The 20,671-nt window shown below is 40.3% G+C and overlaps 1 protein-coding gene across 1 annotated transcript; it reads right to left on the reverse strand.

Moving 5' to 3' along the window:
* Positions 1 to 10,370: 10,370 nt before the first annotated feature.
* On the reverse strand, positions 10,371 to 19,878 carry LOC131689526 (uncharacterized). Its single transcript, XM_058974718.1, has 5 exons — positions 19,740 to 19,878; positions 18,931 to 19,688; positions 16,551 to 16,822; positions 11,297 to 11,605; positions 10,371 to 10,869 (listed from the first exon to the last, which is right to left on the reverse strand). The coding sequence occupies exons 3-5, from the start codon at positions 16,779 to 16,781 to the stop codon at positions 10,603 to 10,605; spliced, it is 807 nt and encodes a 268-aa protein (XP_058830701.1). The 5' UTR covers positions 16,782 to 16,822; positions 18,931 to 19,688; positions 19,740 to 19,878; the 3' UTR covers positions 10,371 to 10,602.
* Positions 19,879 to 20,671: the final 793 nt, after the last annotated feature.

Raw genomic sequence — 20,671 nt, forward strand, 5'->3', positions numbered from 1 at the left:
ATCACTCGTGCGGGAATAATGGCTGCCAAATTAACGTTTGGAGGGAAGTTTATCCGGTAATTTGAAATCGTTACGCATCGTTGAGCGGTTTTCCGGCGGTTTTCGCAATGTCAATTGTCGATTTAAACTTTTTCAGTGGGAAAAAATTAAAATTGATGTTAAATACTAAAACTAAAGTTGATTTACTGCTTGTAAGTCAGGGTTTTGTGTTTCGACCTTGTCTCATCAGTATCTGGCAGACCGACTTGACCACATAGATAGATGCTAGATTCAAAACGGCAATATAACTGGCGTTCACCAGGAAATAGCTACGGTCAGACTTCCCATGATCATGGACAATTTTGTACTCGATGTACAAGTTCGCCTCGAACATTGAACTCAAGCGAACGATGTGCAAACTAGTTCAAACATCCGTGTACGTACACCGGGTGCGTACACGAGAACGATTCGCACATGGCAAAAAGAGTCAGCGCTGGTGGCGATGAAAGTGAGAAAGAGAAAACTGGTGCCACGAACCGATGTGTACGCACACCGTGTACGTACATGGGGTTCAGTTGTGCAAGCGAACATGTGCACGTGTTTAGGTACGAAATAGCGTGTTTGAGTTCGTACACGAAGTGTGGGTTTAATATGAGCACAGAACCAGAGCGAACATTATGTGCGATGTGCATATGGGAAGACTGGCTACGGTTGATGTTCCGCAAGTACAGAAGTTCTGATTGCTGCTGATAGCATAGCGAATTTAAAACCAGTATTCGCTCAGATGATAAATCGAAAAATTCAGTCCATTATAAGCAAAAGTGGCAGATAATGTGCCTTCTAATGCCCAAAATGGGTCTAATTTAAATTTTTTGTTAGAGAGCTTTATAGAAATTCTTAGAACAATGGTTTGCTAGTCGAACCATGTTTCGATTTCGCCATGATTGCATTAGCAACTTTATTGCTTGCGGGACATCAACTGTGGCTGGTGAAGTCAAGTTGGTCTGCCAGGTACTGATGAGATGAAAATGAAACACAAATTCACCCCTTACGAAGTGATATAGAAAATATAGAAAAGAACTACTATCTCGTCTTAGGATCTGTCCAAATACATTAATAAAATATTTACGGTAAGTATTGAAAGACTAATTGCAACCCTTTAAAAAAGAAAGAAGAAACCATTTCAATTACCCCTGTTGAACAGTTGAACTACCATCCGACACTGTTGGGCATTTATCCTCCCCAAATTAAACCTCTAATTTAATTTCTGGCTTTACTGGGAAAGCATCTGAGTTTTCCCCTCATTTCCGACTAATTCAACAACCTTCTCCTAGCGCCGACCAATCGCCGGTACCAGAGAAGAGCGGTGGGAACCCACCGATTGCGGTCAAAGCCCGAATAGTGAACGGTGCAAAGGCGACGAAATTAGTTGCCGCCGGCGGCTAGCAACCTGGTACGCAATCCTTTTCAAAGGCATTCACTCAGAATGATGATGATTATGAGGAGGAGGAGGAGGAGAAGGTTGAAGAAAAGGTGAACGGGAATTTGGAAGAAATCTCTTACACAATCAGCCGGATTCGGTCGGTTTGACTTCGTGGAAATCCCAAGATCTAGCCACGTGCGGTGTCTTTTCCGTGGGCTTTCAAAGAAAACTGTTTCAGGTGACATTTTTTTCATATCGGGGATAGGGTTTGGTTGAGATCTGATGTGATGTGGATTCTGCTTTAAAAATTAAAGAGACCTAGAATTTTTGGGAGAAAATAAAGAAAGATCAAAGAAGGAATGGTTGTAGATCATCATTCGTAAATTTTTCTTATGTTTTAAAGATTTTTTTTTTTCAAAATTCATTCAAATTATCCTACATTGTTTCGTTGCACATTTTTTTTCGAGAGGAGCGGTAGAACTAGGAGCTCCTCATCAGAATCACTGATTACAATTGCAGTAGAGACGGGAAATGTCACCCACTAAAACACTCCTTAAGGCCAATTTCAGCGAGCCGTGATTTGGAATGTGATAGTCATTGTACAGTTCGGATATGTGCGGGGTGTAGGGACTTCGCGAGTGCGTGTATCATCGCGAAGGACTCGAGCGTTTGTACGTTAACATGTTCGATCATCGCCTTTGCGTTAGTATGTCGCGTGTTCCAACGTGTATGTAACTTCGCGTGTATAAATTCGATTTTATAACCGTGTGTCCATTCTCATATTCGCGTGTGAGGAATTGCACGAAGATCCATCCGAAAAACTACTAAATCGTGACCGACCATCTTATATTCCGATTATACTTAACAGGTTTCACAGCCATGGAAGACTAAACATTTTCCCTAGTCAATAAGATTATTTTGACGCAAATGCAATTTTTTAAAAGGGCGTAGACGTTTCTACATGCATTAATTTCAATTTTTTTTTTGATCGATCGATAACCCTATTTTATATAACAAGACTATCTGAGAAGGAATTACAGCTTCTTCACGAAAAAAATATGCATTGAAAAAAATGTTTCCACAAAAACAAAAATTTATGTTAAAAATTTAAATTGCAAAAAAACTCATTTTTTATTTTTTTTATATTTTGTCAACGAAAAGTTAAAGAGAAAAGAAACATTTTGAATGTGATTAGATTGTTGATATGTTATGATGGGGTAACGTGAATAACTTTTAAAAAGGGCCTAATTACACGAATTAATTATTTTTATTGGAGCAAAATTTCAAATATCTCCAAAACTATCGCATTTTGGAAGATTTTTGTTAAATGCATATTGATTTAAAATGATACTTAGAATTATATTCTGCAATAAAATTACAGTTTTGTATGTAAATGAGTTGAAATTTGAAAACTCGTGTGTTCTTGGATGATCGCGCGCGGACCGTGAATCCCATACTTAATTTTCGGTGTACTATTCAGATGCTAGAAGAGAGTAAAATTTCCAATTTCACTAGAGTTTCCGGTCATGCCACCATGGAACGTGTTGTCTAGTGAATATGAGCGTCATTTTTTTTTATTGGTCCAACTGAAGGCATGAGTCTGAGCTGCTATGATCGAAGGCGGAGATTTCCGGACGTGACCGATTGATGGCCGAGCGAGTGGTGGGTTACCGAAGTATCGCTGTGTCTGCGAGTTCGCGGACGTAAGTACGTTTGGATGATTGCAATTGCACGTTCGTGTTTGCGACAAGGTTTTTGCTATCGCGAAGGACACGAGCGTTTGTACGTTTGGAATGAGAGAGATTGTGAGTGTATATGAGAGAATATGCAATTTATTGTGTTAATGAGTTTTAGTATGAATCTTTATTAAGGATATAGTAATAAATAGAAAAATAACATTTTTACCTTCCAATGCTCAATACAATTTTCATATAATATTTACAACAGTCCAATTGCGAAGAAAATGCAGCCAAAGACAAGTTCAATTGACGAGTTTTATCCGTTTTCAATAATATTGCAACATAACGAATATATATGAAACCTAAACTGTCCCTGGCAGCACTGCTCCATCGGAATCCAATCAGACTAATTGCAATAACTTCAGGTATAGAGCTGATCCATTTAACTGAAAATACTGAAATGAAAGGTAATAGTCACATTTATTAGCCTTACTTATTTTAGTGAGTAAATCTTGTCCCAATCAAAAGTTATAGCTGTTTAAAAACATTGTTGTCCACAAACAACATGGGCATGAATGGTTAATCGTATCTTAATTTATCCAATTCGATCTTCCCGAATTAATCGAATCGAATGCACGAATTGATCATCGGAAAAAAGCGACCAACGAATTCTAAGAAGGATTGCTCACTTTTCTATCATATACGCCAGTTCTGCATCTATTCTCTGACCCAGCTGTTACAAATACGCAAACGAACACATACACAGACTAGCAAAAATTGTATGCTAGTACTAAAAACTACAGTTAATACAGCACAACCAATATTAGGCTTCTACTTTTACATTTTTTCAACTAGCCTGTGCACGATAACGAAATCGATCGATAAATCGACACACAATGACTCCCACTGTGCTAGCCGTGTCCACCAACACTGTCATCAAGCTGTGGAACAATGTCTGCAAACACGGCCCACAGCAAGAGCCAATCCACGTCGATCCATCAGTCTGCCACGCCAGCATGCACAGGCTAATGGTTGAGCGATAGTATGGTGCAGGTGCAAAGTATGAAGAAACACGGTCTCCTTGATGCACCACTATCGAGGCATAATACAATAACCATCTTAAAGCTTCTCTGAAACTGATGCACAGATATGCTCGATGATGATTGCAATGCCGTTAAACCCATCAACCAAGGGGAGGGATTTAAATAATTTTAAAATCAAAAAATCTAGTATGGCAAGCAATACGTTCCTGCGGTTTGAAGTCTACCATTTTTACATCACTGGAACTATAAAAGCGTAATAGATGCGATTCGATCGTCTTAGTAACCTTTTCTTTTTTTTTTTTTGAGATTATTAGTTCCCCATTGTTTTGATCGGATTTGGTGTTTGTACACTACACTCAAACAACACTCAATTGGTACACGAGAATGACATCAGGCCACCAAATTGCCCTCAGATTCAGCCCCTTCGAATTTAATGGGGCGATTTGGAAGAGTAAAAAAGACTGATAAAGCAGCTCGAAATATACGGAGGTTAAAAAAAGTTGGGCTAAGGTGTCCAATAAATGTGATTGTCCAGAAGTTGATGAATAGTTTTCGATCGAATATTCGCTAAGTCGTGAAGAAACAGCATTAATTTTATGTGGTCTTCCAACCATTCCAGTTTAAAAATTTTATGAACAAAAAATTTATGAACAATTTTGTTTCTGAATGGGGATAACCTGTCCTTCCTGTAAGAGATGGATCAATTCAGAGCTAAAACTTCTAAATAATTAGGAATAACTGTACAATATGTTCGAGTACCGTATGGTAGGCCCAATAGTAACCTGCAGCCTTTTCTTGTAAGAAGCTGCGTAAAAGTTACAGCCAATTTGATTTTTTCGGGACAACCTAGATGGACGACATGTTAGTGGATAGAGGTGGTTTATTAGGAGGAAACATTTGTTGCTGATCTTTTCGACGTATTGTCGGAATAATAGCTTTGGAGTCAAGGATCAGGTCACGGTAGAGTGCTTCGAGAAAGAAATTTGTAATTAACTATTTATAATTATATTCGTTAAGCATTCAATCGAGCATATTTAGCTCTGGAGATGGAAGGTGTTAGCTCTACTGTACATCCAACGATCTATTTCAAGAATTCATGTTCATATACTCACATTCTAAAGTCGCTATCTTATCGATTATATCCCGAACGAATACACGCTATAATATCAAAATTCTACTTTTAAGTCTAGCGCGTATTTAGAACTAAACTATTGTTAAAATTTCGTATAAAGATAGATAGTAATTAGCCTACGAGGTCTGCCCATATGAAACATATTTTTAAGTAAGCAGGATACTGAACTTCACTTCACGATGTGTCGTTTAATGGTCTAAGCATTATTTGTGCATTGTTTTCGGAATCGTTTCTACCCGACTTACAAACCTACAGACAACGTCCTTGTGAGAAACAAGAGCCACCGGACCATAGTTGGACATTAATGGAATTTTTAATCCTTTCGTAAAGGTTTGCTGATTGCTCCATCTCTTTTCTTTTCTATTTTTTTCGTGTTGTTGCAATTATGTTTCAACTCCACTTCGCGAAGTGCCTAACCTTCTTGATAATGTTTGCTGGTGGAATGAAATTTTCCATCAGCAATAGGTTCTCAGATTCAATGAAAATCGAATCGAAACCTTCTCCAAATGATCAACCTGTTGGCAAAACCTAGATTGACAAACCTTACGCCATCCCGGCACGAGGAATATCCACATAATTCTACCTGTCCTTTCGCAGTCAAATTCGTTACAGGTATCGTGAGATTATGCAACGTGATACTTGGTCGTATCCTGTGTAACCAATGTTTGGTCAGAAAAAGCAAGAATGACCTTAAACAAACATGATTGCTTGCTGCAAGTATTTTACGCAGAAGGGTCGTGTCTACGTACCCGCACGGAAAGTTGAAATTGATGGAGTAATTACCAAGACGGCTGACCTGGGCAGATCTACTGAAGATTTACTGCCTTGTAAAGAGCCCACGTTTCAGTCAGCGAAATTTTTTTTATTCAGTTCGTTTATTTAACAGGCACAAATGCGTTAGCTTGGCGGTGCCAAATTCTTTTTTTTACATTTGGAATATCTTAAAACTAGGAGGTTACAGTGCACATTTTTTATGATGTTAAGAGGATCACTTTTTCACGGCTATCTTAAATACGATTCGATTGAATAATAGCTTTTTACGAAAAAAAATTACAGCTATCTTAGGACTAGGAATGCAGATTAATATACAAGAAGGGAAACAACTTTTTATGAGGCATTTCACAGCTATCTTAAAACTAAGAATACAATTAGGTAAACAAGACGGGGAAGAAAAGTTCCCAGTCAGTGGAAATTGTGGATTGCAAACAATTCTGTCTAGCAAAAATCGCTGAGGATTAGATAATCACTTATTCTCTATCGGCTTCGTTTCGTGTGACTGTCAGCTTTGTTAAGCTTCGTCTTCTTGGATCGGGTCCGTCCGACAGTTTTCCTTTTTTGTACTGCGGGTAATGAGCTATCTCCATCGTAATCAATTGGGCTAGAATCGATTGCTGCAGTAAACATAGTGTGGAAAATGCGGAGCTTTTGATACTGTACAAAGTTGTTCCTAAGGTGAAAAAAGTCCGCATAAACTCTTAACATGTTTCGCGAAGAACTCTAAACACTTTTTCACAGCAATGCAGGTCATGACAAACGTTCGTCTACCTTAGCTAATCGAAAGAGGAGTCTTTTAGATACCCTGGGTAATCTACATGAACCAAACATCAACCGTTCTCGCTGTAGTGTGCTGTGAAAGACTAACTAGCCAGCTAATTGACGAGGAGAATGAAGCAGAGCGGATATAGGTTCCTCTTGGGGAGTGCACTGCGGTGACGTCCTGCTTCATGCTAAAAGGCAACTAAGTAAAGGTCTATATCGGCATTTTAAGTTAGCAAGAGAATGCAAGGGGGATACACATGATTTGGTTTGAGTGGGATGGGGGCTGATTTGTTCTGTTTCCAATCAATGAGTGATCTACGTGTTCGTACGAAACTTTCTACAAGTTTGACGTACGAACACGTACATTTTTTAATTCATATATAATCACTGGTTGATGGTGTGGGTTAGTGCTGAGCCTGTGGCCTTCGACTGGCATAATACATTCTCATTGATTCGGATGTTGTCATGACTGGCTGGTGAATATGTGTACCTACTTACTAGTGAATCAATTTGATTTGATGATTGATTTGTTGAAGGACCTATAAGTTTATGCTAGTGGTCGACTCTTTCAAACTTCGGTGTGCGGTTAGTTCAGTAAAAGACTGGTGGGCTGGTAGCTGAGAGATGACCGGTTGTTGGGCGTTTTAACTGCTTCATGTGGCACATAAAAGTACTTCACTACTCTAACATATCATTCGATTCAGATTGGATTCGTTCGAAAATGAGATTTTATTTGTGATTCTGAAGGGCTTAGCAGTCCACGAATTGAAGGGACCCGAACATATGTTATGGGTTTAAACACCACTTTGTAAAGACCATAAATATGGTCCGAGTTAAATTTCACAACCAGCCAAACAACATGAAATGGTCTTAATAATCTATAAATAGACCGAAATAGGGTTTAGTATGTGGCATCTACCGGGTTTTGGTGACAGTGTTGTCATGAGTTGTACATTTGGTCTCTTAAGCTTTTTTCACAAATTTTCCTAATTTATCAAAAAAAATATCCCTGTTCACGACGTGATATAGAAATCACGACCTGTTATTTTAAGTTCTACTGATTGTTTTTGTAGAAATGGGTGCGTATCTTACGCGAGTGATACTGAAATGAGCGTGCAATACGTTTATTTATAGTTTCGAGTAATTTTAATATCTTACATAACAATCAGTGTTTATTGATTTTTTGATTTCGGTGCTTAAGTTTTTTATTCTATTTTCAACAGGTAGCTACCAAATTTTAGAAAGAAATATTTCAAAAAGAAAAATTTGGTAACAGTATTAGAGTCTGTTGAATCATTTAAACGGTGGTCGAATCTTCTCGATGCGTGCCCTCCCCTGCTGGAGCCTTCTGTGACAAACTAATCGCGGGCTCTAAAAGCAGCAAATTCCAATATCTTCTGTTCTTGGGAAATAGCAGGTTACGACGCACCTTACACGTTTCATTAGCTTTCATAGCCCTTGGCTTCATCTTATTTCTCATTTCTTCAACAATTAGTGCGCTTTTCCCATCATTGAAGTAGAAACTTCCTTACAAATTCCGGATAAATCCGAACTGGTGCTTTTCCGAACGAACGTCCAAAAATCCGAACAGTCCTCCTAAATTCTATACGTTTGAAATGGTTGGGTATAACCAACGGTTTTCAGACAGTGTCTTTTTTAACGCTTTGTTCGAAATCTGGGGGAGCGAATTTCTCCAATCATAATATATGCACTTAATATGTATGATGACCGGGCAATCCCTTTCCATTAGAATAATTTAACGCATTCTCCAACAATATTTTAAAATGAATATCACATCACATTGATGATAAGGTAGTGAGTACAAGGCCAAATACCCCATGGCGATGAATAAAATGATTAGCTACAGAATAATGTACAGCTGTAGGACTTGTATTAGGAAATTAGATTATGCTTAATAGTTAGTAGGTCGTGGATTGTGCTGAGACTGCGGCTATGGCCTTCGACTGGCAAGCTTGTTGGTGAATGTATTTCTACTTAGAAGATAATTGTTTTATTCTCTTGCCGTGGGGTGATTTCATTTTATTGACCCGTGGTTGCAAGGAAAAATAACTAATATGATCAACGAGCACAGCACTTTTTAAGTTATTTTCGTGGTCTCACTCAAAATCACTCGGACACTGCTTCGATAGAAGTTTAACAATTCCCAATGATTTTAGATTCGTTGTCAGTTGTCGGCAAAATTTTACCCAATAAAGTTATCTTTCAGAACCTCAATTTCAGTAATGTGGTTGTTTAAAGTGCCACCTAGTGGTGAATATGTGAACAAATTGGATGCCTCCGTATAGATTATCGAAAAATGCCACCTAAATTTGAGAAACATTGGTTCGGTAGCTAGACTAGATCGATTCGGCTCAAAAATTGAATCAGACACTGCTGGTGGGAATAAGAATTAACTCAGGGCTGGTATCATTGGGTCATTATTTCTTATCACTCTAGTTCCCATACGCAAGGATCTTAACATTGACACCTTCCAGGTCCATTTCGCGTTTCATCAAGTATTTCTGGATGAATAAAGAGATCTGCCAAGATTGAAAGATGTCAGTACAATGTTGCGAACATGATGAAACTGTATTATAGAGGGTATTAAATCGGGAGCCACGTTTTCTCTTTCAATACACGTCCAACTTTACAGACACTGGTACAAATCTTGCCGCAACTAAAATCAATTCTCGCTGTGTACCTGTGCAATGGCCGAAGCTTCTTTCAGCCTCGGCTCTCATTCATCTCGTTCCGAGTTGCAGTATAAAAATAATAACGAAGCTTTTGTTCGAACTGAAATAAAATTTGGAAAAAGCTCGTTTCCAAAATTAGTTATGGAATTTGCGTTTCGACTTCATCTCATCAGAATTCGATACTAACTTATTGACAGGACTAAACTAGCGGCAGATTGACGATAGCTCCCAAAAACAAAAACACAAGCTCCTAGTCATGCGTGATGTCCCGCAAGAAAAAGAGTTATGTCAATAAGTTAGTGTCGAATTCTGATGAGACGAAGTCGAAACGCAAATTCCATAACTAATTTAGTAAAAAGTTTTGTACTCTTCACGCGCAAAGATGGTTTTAAATAACTTGCTCCTTAATGGAGCAAAATTTTTCCAACAAATTTCTCCACTAAGGAAAACTATATCCTACTGTGTTAGAATGTTGAGTTCAGCTTTACCAATGCATTCACAACATTTCATTCGAGTCGGAGAGGGGTTTGTTTACATCCGTTTTTCGAACTATACTCTGGGTCAGGGTTGATTAAAATTTTATGCCACAGTTACAAATTGCTTGCTAAATAGGATAGTTTTTACAGAACTTCGATACCTTTTCTGTATCGCGATGATCAGGTGTGGCATTTCCGACTCCGTCAGAATAGGTAGCACGTACCGGAAGCTATCAAAAAACATCAGAGATGATAGCCTAATCGATCTTGAAGGCTCTACGTACACTTACCTAATAGTTTCGTTTGTTCTCGTTCCCAAGACCCAAAGCACATAAATTAACCCAACGACTTCCGCATGACTTAAATCTTTATTAACCAATCAAGAAGCATAAAATCAAAACTCACTTTTCAGTCTTCCCTACTCTCTATGCACAACCGGATCTCCAGAAACTATTTCCATCAAAAAGCGCTAAAAACTAACGGAGCTTACGAACAAAACAACGACGCTTGCCTTTTTTGCGTACAAACTTATGCTACACTATCAACATCAACGACAAGAACAACAGCAAACAACCGACCGACAGCCAGATAACAATGTGAAAAGAAAAATCCTTCTAACTCGGAAACTGTGCTCTGCTTCAGAAGTTATACTTGAGCCCGCTGCTGCTGAACTTAACTTGCGACACTTCGTTGGAGGGTGAGAAGGCAACCCCGATCACTTTGTTGGGGGTGGCTCTCTCACCCGTTGCTGATGAGGGTGCTGAGGCTGAATCCTGCTGTTGCTGTTGTTGTTGTTGCTGCTGCTGCTGTTGCTGCTGCAACTGCTGGATATACTCAAACTGCGACTGGGGGCTCTGATCCCGTTGCTGTGGCTGCTGCTGCTGACCTGCGTAGGCTTGGGCAGCCTGATGCGACAAAATCAGTTTCCGTTTTGAAAGGGTGGTTGCGTGCGTTTGGCGGGGGGTTGAGAAGGAGAGAGAGAGAAAGATGGAAATAGAATGGTTAATTAATAGCTTGTTGGACAGTTTTCAGTTTGTAAAGCTACCGGGCGAGCCGGGTTGTTTCACCGGTTGTTGAAAAGAGATTATGACAAGCTACATTAAACATTAATGGTTCGAGTTATGGCGGGTGGTTTTACGTGTGAATGGGATTCGTGTGGTCACATGGCTCGGGTGGCTTCTCGATTGGCGCGCAGATACCACGGATATTGATGGGGAATTTTGTTATTTCAGATGGTTTCGGAAATTTTAGTCGAAATTTGGTCGAAAATGGGCAATGGAACGTGAATTAATTAGTTTACAATGGTGTAATAATATTGGCTGCTGAACGAACCTGTTGACTTTGCAGATAGGCCTGGATGTCCTGCGGGGTATAAAACTGCTGCTCCTGCTGTTGTGATTGTTGTTGTTGTTGCTGCTGCTGTTGTTCACCTTGCAATTGTCGTTGCTGTTGTTGTTGCTGTTGCAATCGACGCTGTTCAGCGGCTAGCCTAATGTTAGGGTTAATGTAGTTTTCCTGGGTAGTGGTAAATTGAGGTTGTCCTGCGTCACCGGTCAATGGAGATGCGAATCTATGCTGCGGTTGTTGATAGTACTGTTGATAAGCGGCGGGATCGTTTTGAGCGTAGGTTTGAGGTAGAGGCTAAAAAGACAGAAAGGAAAATTATTTTTGCTTCAGCCCACTTAAATGCAATCTAGTCAGCCGAGCGAGTACTTCCGTTTGTCAACAACGCTGACAGCATTTAAACAGTGCTCAATTAACTTTTGAAAGTGTAAACATAAACTTGTTTTTTTTTATCTGGGGTGAAATAACTTAATGCCTTTCCGGATGCGACACGGAAGCACTTGTGGAAAAACAAACCCGTAAGTCAATCTTCAGTTTAGGGGGGGAGCGTTAAGGGAGAAGCGAAAAAAAACTTTGTCACTTTTCGGTTACTTTTATCCTTTTACTTCGGTGGATTATTGAATTTGGTTGACACATTGTTTTTGGATGGGAAGCTGTTTGGGAAAAAAAACATTCGCCGTAAGCAGGGTCAGGCACTTTATGTTATTGAATTAATTCGGAGCCGGAAAATGGTAGGAAGAACTGGCAACAGAAGAAAAGGTTGAGAGTTTCGCCATAGCATTTCCCACAACTTCTCCTACAAATGACGGATAATCAATTTTTTTATAATTTCAGTGTATCGTGTAAATTGTCAAAAATTCCATGCCGGACACTGTGGAATGAATGTGAAACAAAAAAGTAATCTTGATGAAGTCTTGAACACACCCTGCAAATACTACTTACCCAACGAAATTGCATCGTGTTAGTTGAAAACAGCTTCGGAGAAGTGCATATAATAATTTTTAGTCTATGTAGCAAACCGGCCATTTCTGAAAACTAAAGTTTTTTTGCCTTTTTCAGAACTGAATTGAAATACAACTGATTGTTCTATATGAGGATTTAGCCACGCAGGTTCTGGCTGAAAATCAAACCAAGTGTGGTTAAAAAACTGAATGTTTCACAAATCGAATGGAATGGCCACATCAATGTCCAGGAGTTCTCCAATTGCTGAGTGGCAGAATATTGCGGTTAAATAACATGTGCGCAAACTGTATCAACATTTGCCAGTTTTAAACCATTGTACTATTTTTTTTATTAACCAAAAATGTTCAATTTGGGAAGCGATCTGCAATTGCGGCATTCAAATTGCGAATAGAGCAGAGCTGTAAAATCGAAAATTCACACCACAACGACCTTGAGATGGTATCGAATAAGCAACGATAATTAGGATCCAGGAAAGAGCAAACATAAACGATCCAGATCTGTTATATTAAAAATTGAAGTAGAATTGGAAAGAAAATATAAAAAGGTGAGAATAATTATCCCTAACTGTATCTTAAAATATATCAAAAATTGAAGTGGAATTGGAAAGAAAATGTAGAAAAGCAGATAAATAAGGTACTGATTTTATTGTACACAGGTTACCATAAGGTATTTTTCTCAAGTATCCCACAAAATAAATTTGTTTTTTTGTATTTTCTAGACGAAATTAACATTCCATGAGCAGCAAAAGAAAAAGACCTGCATTGTAGGCCTGGTATCGGTGATTCCAAGTAAGTTGACAAATGTCGTGATTTATTGATTTTCACATTTTCAAACAGACGCGGACAGACGAAGGACGGTAGCGGTGAAAGTGGACGTGAGCCAATCCTCTTCTAGCCTCCACTCCATTCCCTCAACGTACAAATAAACAACACTGGCCATCCAGTGGAACACAAATCGCCGTCGAGGATTCTTTGGTGACAAACAGAGAATCAGCTCCGATTAACTCCATTTGCTTGACGTTGCAGAAGACAAACCTCCTGGACCACAGGAACTCGGCGTCATGGTCTGCAGATCGCCGTCATCGGGGATAACATCTGTCGGTCGGTAGATCTAGTCATCCGAGTCAATGCACCAGCGCGAATGATAGCACTCGATATCGAAATAATGGCCGTCACCAGCGGGATTGAATATTCAGTTCAGTGCATCATGCTCGACGGGGCTCAGAATAATGTGGGGCTCCCGTCTCGTGTGTGTGCAACAGGAGGGGGAACAGGATCGTTCCTTCGCGGACAGACCGGTTCCACCATTGATGTTACTATTTCCTCGGAAGTGTCAGGATACAACTTGGCCAGGTTGACACCGGAGATCAACTGATTTTGCTGGCGACTTACGTAGAGGCTAGGGTTCACCCCTTTGGTAGGCGGCCGCACCATCGTTAGAAGAGCACTGGAATTCGAAAAGGACTACTGCTTACTATAGGCAACTAATAAGATGTATCGGGAGTACACAAACGGAGAATCTTCCACCGAATTCGCAACCGGGCCTGGACAGAAACGTGTTTACATTCCTAATGTGAACTATCTATTCCGCCGGACAGAAGTGACTTTGGTTTGATGGAAGAGCATCCCGATCAAACTACTTGTTGAGTTCGGAGGACAAGGAGCAGGTCGACGTTGTACAGGCTTGAAGGTTGCTTTTGACTACTTTGACCATAGAATTATACTCAACAAACTATTTGCATCTTGGAGCTTCGAATATACTGGTGTCGTGGTTGACACCGTACTTGATTAACAGGATACTACGTGTTAAGCTCGGTTAGAACCTTTTGCATCTCGTTTACTATTACATCTGGCATCCTGCAAGGAGGCATCTTAGGCCCTCGTGTTTGTTATCTTTCGCAACGACGTGGCAGCTTCACTGGGCTTTAGATATAAGCTCGTATGTACCGCTGCTGATCTGATGATCTATGTGGACGACTATATTTAGATGCACGATACGTTTGTGCATCCAATCATCAAAAAGTCGACGGTTGTCTGGCCGTTAAATAGCGAGCGGGTGCAAAGAAATTCCCGCGATCCTTCGAATCTTTCATCGTATTACGATAAATGTCACCTCAGCAAGCAACCTTCGTCGTTAAATTGTCAAACAGCGCTGTCCACCGCTTCCACCTTCTATCGTTACTTGCTTTCCGCGTATCAAGTAGGATGCTAAGTCAGCGGTCTCTACGACAACCAGGATTTCATCAAACTCTGTACGGATATAATCCACCAATTATTCGTCATTTTCTCAGTGGAATCTGCATTCGATTTCAATAAGACTTGTTATATGAAACACAAACAAGCTACGCTTTGATCTACGCGAATGAAATTGTGATAGTTTCAACGGGAAACATCCATCGAAAACTTCAAACAACCTTAAAGGCAGCTGGCCGATGGGCAATATCTGTTATATTTAACATGTCATCGCTAAACGCATTACTACGCAGAATGTTGTGACAGTAAAACCGATTCTACTGGACGAGGTAGTCGTTAACTACCGTAAGGAACCGAAGAGACTGAGTATACCCGTAGACAGTCGTCTCATCTTTGCACCACACTTACGCCGGGTCGAGGTTGATTGTCAGACACTATTGCAACTAATTAAAATGATCGGCTATCGGCACAGGTATTGTATCTGCCGCACTGCACACAACATTAGCAAGACGTTATTCAATACCAGGATATTTAACGGGGTGGAGCTAATGTCCAACAACGCGGATGGTTTCATCGTCATTTCAAGCCCTCTATACCAATGGACCGACCATGCTGCTTCTGACCTGCTAACCAGCCATTAAATCCAGACCTTCGTGGAAGCTAGGATTTGCTGGGCAAAGTACAACTGGAGCAGACTGCTTCGTACTACGGACAACGAGATCCATTGGGAGTACACAGATCTCCTACTGATCGCCTACCTACACCAAATTTGTGGCCGAGCTTGACACGGCCATAGGCTCAACCTGGACACATAGCCGTAGAGCTCAGTTCGGTTTGTGTAGTGTTTGTAATTTGAAAGTTTATACAAGTCTCGATAGTGTACCAGTAGAAAGTTCAAGAGTAATTCCTTTTGAAGAGCAGCAACACGAAAGATCAAAAGTAGATACATCAAATGATGAAAAATGGTCAATGAATTTTTTCGTTATTAATGCTAAAAGCATTTTTTTATGTTTTGCGACTTAGTCCGGTCCGGCTTAACACCGACCATACTATCTTCATATTTTTAGGGTTTTCCACTCTTAATGCCATCCTCGAAAATATTGCACCACGTAGAAGAACCATGTTTAGCCGAAGTGCAGTTTAATGTGTACTGTTCTTATCTTGTAAATGTAATAATGGGCTAATGTAAATGTAAAGTTTGAGAAATTTGGTGAGTTTTCTTTCTATTACATAACCAGAAAATTTAGCCTTTAGGAAATTCAGCTCGCACGTTGCATGAATTCTAAATGATCGCATCGTAAACTTAGTAACGACTCGGGGCAGTGAACACCACAGTTTCGAGAGTACCTGATGTTTACCGCCTGAGATAGATTTAATAGTAATGAAAAATCCAAACAAAAAATAATTCGAAATCGGTCAGATTTTTTTTTATCTGGCTAGCAATCTGCAGTTTCGGCAAATGAGTTCAGATAGATGTTACAACCGGGGTTATGAGCCAGAGCAAGGAACTTAACACCCCTACCACAAGCAACAAACGTGGATTACATATTTTAGACGAGACTGTAGTTCTCCGGTGTTTTGGTGTAATTTTGCATCGTGCCGTTATACGAAATCAGTTGTAGAACTGTACAGAGTCACCAAAATAAATTTTGTAACCAAAGACTGCAATACGCCGAGAACTTCGCTCTACAGTTCTAGTAGGACAAATTCCAGTTTTCTCTTTCGCACTCTTCATCATCAGTAGCGTTGACTCTTTTTGCCTTGTGCGAATCGTTCTCGTGTATGCTCCCGGTGTATGTACACAGATGTTTGAATTAGAGTTTGTACATCGTTCGCTTGAACGCGTGTACGAAATTTTGTACACAGGTACAAACTTGTCGATGTTCATGGGAAGTTTGATCTTAAGGATTCTAGCAAATTCGTTATGTTTCATACACAAGAGAGGAAAATACATTTCGAATCCAGACGAAACGTAGTAAGCTGTAATAATTCAACGAAATTCGAGAGAACACGTACATTGTTACACCCGTGAGTGGACGTAACTCCACAATAAACTAAAGTTAACAAAAGTTTTTTAAACTACCTACCGCATATTGCTGCACCTGTTGAGGATCCTGCTGTTGTTGGGCGGCCAGAAGACTACCCTGTTGGCCGTTGAAGTAACGGGTAAAGCTCTGCTGAAAACCAGGCGTCTGGATTTGGAAGCTGTTCCGCGAGGCATCCGTTTGGAAGGAGAGTTGTGCGCTGGCGGATGCCAGAAGTGTTGCCAGTACAGTCACTAGCAGTTTGAGGTTAGTTTTTGGACTTGCTTGGACCATTTTTGGTTTGTTTTCTTTTCGTTCCTGACAATTTCAATGTGCTGAAAAATTAGAGATCCGATTTTAGGCTGATTTGTAGCGAAATTGCTGCATCACTTTGTGATTTGAGTTCTAGAAATCTTTTTTTGAGGCACTATGAACCGTTTCATTCAATTGTCACTTCAAACTCTTCGATGTACTCAGGTGAAACGGTTCTAAGATCGTTAAATAACTGATTCTACAACTGTCACCGGTTCAGCAACTTTCCACCAACACTTACTTCCAGAGCGATATCGCACTACCTTTTCTCTTACTGGTCGCTAGTGTTAACCCGAACCAAACCGTACTAACCTCCATCGGAGTTAGCCGGAATGATTAAATAAGTTCCCATCAGAAAGTAACCAGTCCCCGCCGCTCTGATTGTGCGGCATGCGTACGCAATGATGGTGATACAATTTTAAATATTGTACCTACGTCACGTTTTCGGTCAGTTCGTTGTGCACCCCCCTCCCCCCTCGCGCCTCTCACCTTGATATGGTCTTATGACTGGCGGTGTGACCTGTTCACTTGTGGTCGCTGTTTGTGTCAATAATTAAACACTTCGAAAGTGTACTTCAGTTTGGTTTGTTTTTGTGGTTATGCAGTGGTAAACCAGAAGGTTACTAGCAGTGCCTACTATGTCTAGAAAAAAGGTCTTTTGAATTTTCTTTTTTCGGACGTTGAAGGCAATTGTCAAAACCGTTAGTCGTTGATTATAATAGTAGGCGCCGATATTTCAAATTCGTCTTTGCCATTATCTGTTGACAGCTAGGTCCCCGACGGGGACCGATTCCCCCGTTATTGTTTACCATCAAAAAGTGTTATGACAGCTGGCTTTTAGGCCTCTAATAATTCGTTTCTGGAGATTCGTTCTGTTCAATATATGCCCAACATCAGCGGTTATTCACGTCACTGAAACGTGACGCCTAAAGCGCCACGCTAGGACTGAAAACCCTAACCACACCGCCAGCCATTTGGACGTGATTCGAGAATTTAGAAAGTGCTGTCATCATATCAAAAAATTGCCATTGAATCAATTGTATATCATTGAACCTTAAAATTTTACTCCCGCAAAAATAAACCACCACTCTTAAAGGTATGTCAATTGATGCTTCCACATAATATTTCACTTGTCAATTTTTTTACCACTTTCCATTTCACTTTACGAGCTAGCTCTGCATCTACGTTCGCTGATGGAGGATGAAAACGTCGCTTTCGTTCGAAATTTAAATGTCTCCGGTGGTTGCTTTCTGTGCGGGGGTGCTGCTACCATTTTCCTGGTCGTCACGCTTTTTTACCTTGTCATTTAAAGCAACGCCTACTGGTTCCCTGCGATGGGTGAGATGTTCTCTAATAAAATCGGAAAATGGGTCGCACTGTTCAGTTATATTTTTAACGCGAGAGTTTTACCGCTTGATTGAAGTAAAAATATTTATATCGACGTAGATCGATCAACGAAATAATAGCTAATGGATTTAAAATAGGCAAATTACCCTATAACGGTTAGCAATGTATTACCGATTCCGCTCACAGCGATGGCCCATAAAAATAGTCCTATTAAATTCGAAAGGTGCTTGGTTGGGATGGATCGTTTTGTTGGTGCTGATATAGAGCATTAAAAAGGCAACAGACATGACGACAAAGTATTTCAGGCGTGGTTTGCGACTTGGCGTACTGAACGAGCTTTTATTATTATTATTGTAGAGATCCCGCTTATCTGGAGAGTGACTGGTTTCTTGTAGAAACATTCCTGCCGGCAGAATAGATTCGTAGCGATCGCGTTATTATAGGTGCGTAGCGTTGTTTGAGCGCAAATTAATGTCTTAGGCTAGGGTGACGAAATATGGGATTGGTCATCTAGTAAAATTTTGCTGAAAAAAAAACACGTTTAAAGAACATGAGTGTATATGACAAATCCATTATTACACTTTCAGGAGGATTAACGGAACATTTTCGAAAATATACCGACAAACAATCCACCCTGCCAGCCCTTATAATTACAATCCAATTTCAGCCTTGACTACGTACTTCACATTCTGCACTCGCTTCAATAATCCCCTACTCTCGAAGCACATTTCGCTAAAATCTACACACACACACGAACCACGATAACCAGCAATGAAAATCTAACCTTTCACCATTTAGAGATAACTCCTTTCGGATAATTATAATTCCGTCCGGGCTGTGTTACCAACTGACTCGATTATCATCAAGCGATAGTCAGTTCGCCCTGGCGATGGCGTGGCCTTCACCAACCAGCTAGCTTAGGAAACGGCAGTAGCTCCAGCACCCCGTCCCGGTTCCGCCAACAATCTGCCTAATTCCGTCGTCGTCGTCGTCGTTGATTTACACAGCACACGAAATCGAATAACCATACCGCACGTGCCTTCGATCGATTACGTAACGTAACGGTCAGCAGAGTCGGTCACACAATCACCGAAGGTACCCTTACGGCCCGCCGTTCGTTACTACTAGTAAGTACATATTGCATACGACAGCTAGACTAAACTGAGCTGCTGATTTATGACCGCTGCAATCCATGTTTTCCACCTACCTTGGAGTCCCCCGGCTTCGCTGTAATCTGGCTAAATTTCATCAATAAATGGCGATCGGTGCGTGAATGCGAATGCGGCCACTGGCTGGCCGGCCGCGTCCGTCCAGTTTATGCAACTGGTTTGAATATTACTTTGAGCAATAGACCAGTTCACTCGATGTTAATACCGTCTAAAATTCTCAAACCAAAACTGGCTTGGTCGTGATGTCGTCATCATTACCTCTTTCTATAGTTTTATGTCTACATTCACCACTACTAACAAATTCGAGGCTTGCTAGCACCTTTTTGAAAGGAACGCTGGTTCAACCCTTCAAATTTTCAACATCGCAGCATGCCTAGAAAATTATGTGACTATCATTGTTATTGAAAAAGTTGTTGTATCTAACCTCAAACGGGTCGTGAACCGGTCTACTTCCATCTATCGAGTCCGAATACCGATGACAATGACTAGGCTTGACCGGTACCACCGGAAACGTGCCTTGAATCGTTAATTAAGAAGATGCACCGCAGTCCGTCCAATCGTCCGTCCGGAGAGTGTGTCCATAAAGATGTTGATCGGTTTTGAAGCACCCACTATCGATGTCGTCGTCGTCGCGGTATCGGCAGGCAGAGTAAGTCGATTATATTTATCATCTGTGAAACGTATCATAAATAATTCCTATGTGGCTGAAACGGGATGGAACGATGTGGTTGATGTTTTGTTCATATTTATCCAGGGTTGCCGATGCTCTCCATTTCTAGATTTAGCGAATGTTTGCTAGTTTACCGCAATACGGATGAGATGAGCGGAAGCTCTTCGACTTATGATAGTTATGTATTGTGTCTTTTGTCTACAAATTGGTTTAATCCAATTTCCTCTTGGTGGAGCAATATGGCATATCTCTGGGAATTGTTTGGTCAATATTGTGCAGTGCACTGCTCGTCTTCGACTTGTACTAATAGACCTGAAAACTGTACTGTAATTTGTAGGTCAATAATTAATAACTCTTATTGAAAATTTAAACTTAAAACTCATCTCAAAATTCCTCACCAATGAAGGCTGTAATTGATTGTGGAAACTTCCAAAAATCGTCCTTTTTTCTCATACAAACAGTGGCTTGAATGCCTAAATTAAAACTAACCTGTACTGGTGCCTTCGACAAAGTATCTCGGGTGAAATTGAGCTAAAATAAAAAAGCTTTCGTTTTGGTCTGGATGAGTTGAAACTGATCTAGACCAGCATTATTCTTAGATATAGCAAAATCGCTTTTCTTCACAGTAAATTTTTTGAATTTTTGCGATATAAAAACCGTTTTTAAACCATCTGACGGAAGCTCGG

This window comes from Topomyia yanbarensis, chromosome 1 (assembly GCF_030247195.1).
Source record: "Topomyia yanbarensis strain Yona2022 chromosome 1, ASM3024719v1, whole genome shotgun sequence".
Taxonomy (NCBI): domain Eukaryota; kingdom Metazoa; phylum Arthropoda; class Insecta; order Diptera; family Culicidae; genus Topomyia; species Topomyia yanbarensis.

Bases quoted from the DNA above. Each gene is read 5' to 3' on its own strand.
- LOC131689526 (XM_058974718.1), bottom strand. From the start codon at position 16,781: ATGGTCCAAGCAAGTCCAAAAACTAACCTCAAACTGCTAGTGACTGTA. The intron at 11,606-16,550 runs GTAGGTAGTTTA...CTGTCTTTTTAG, and splicing joins AACAGGTGCAGCAATATGCG to CCTCTACCTCAAACCTACGC. The intron at 10,870-11,296 runs GTTCGTTCAGCA...TTGTCGCATCAG, and splicing joins CCTATCTGCAAAGTCAACAG to GCTGCCCAAGCCTACGCAGG.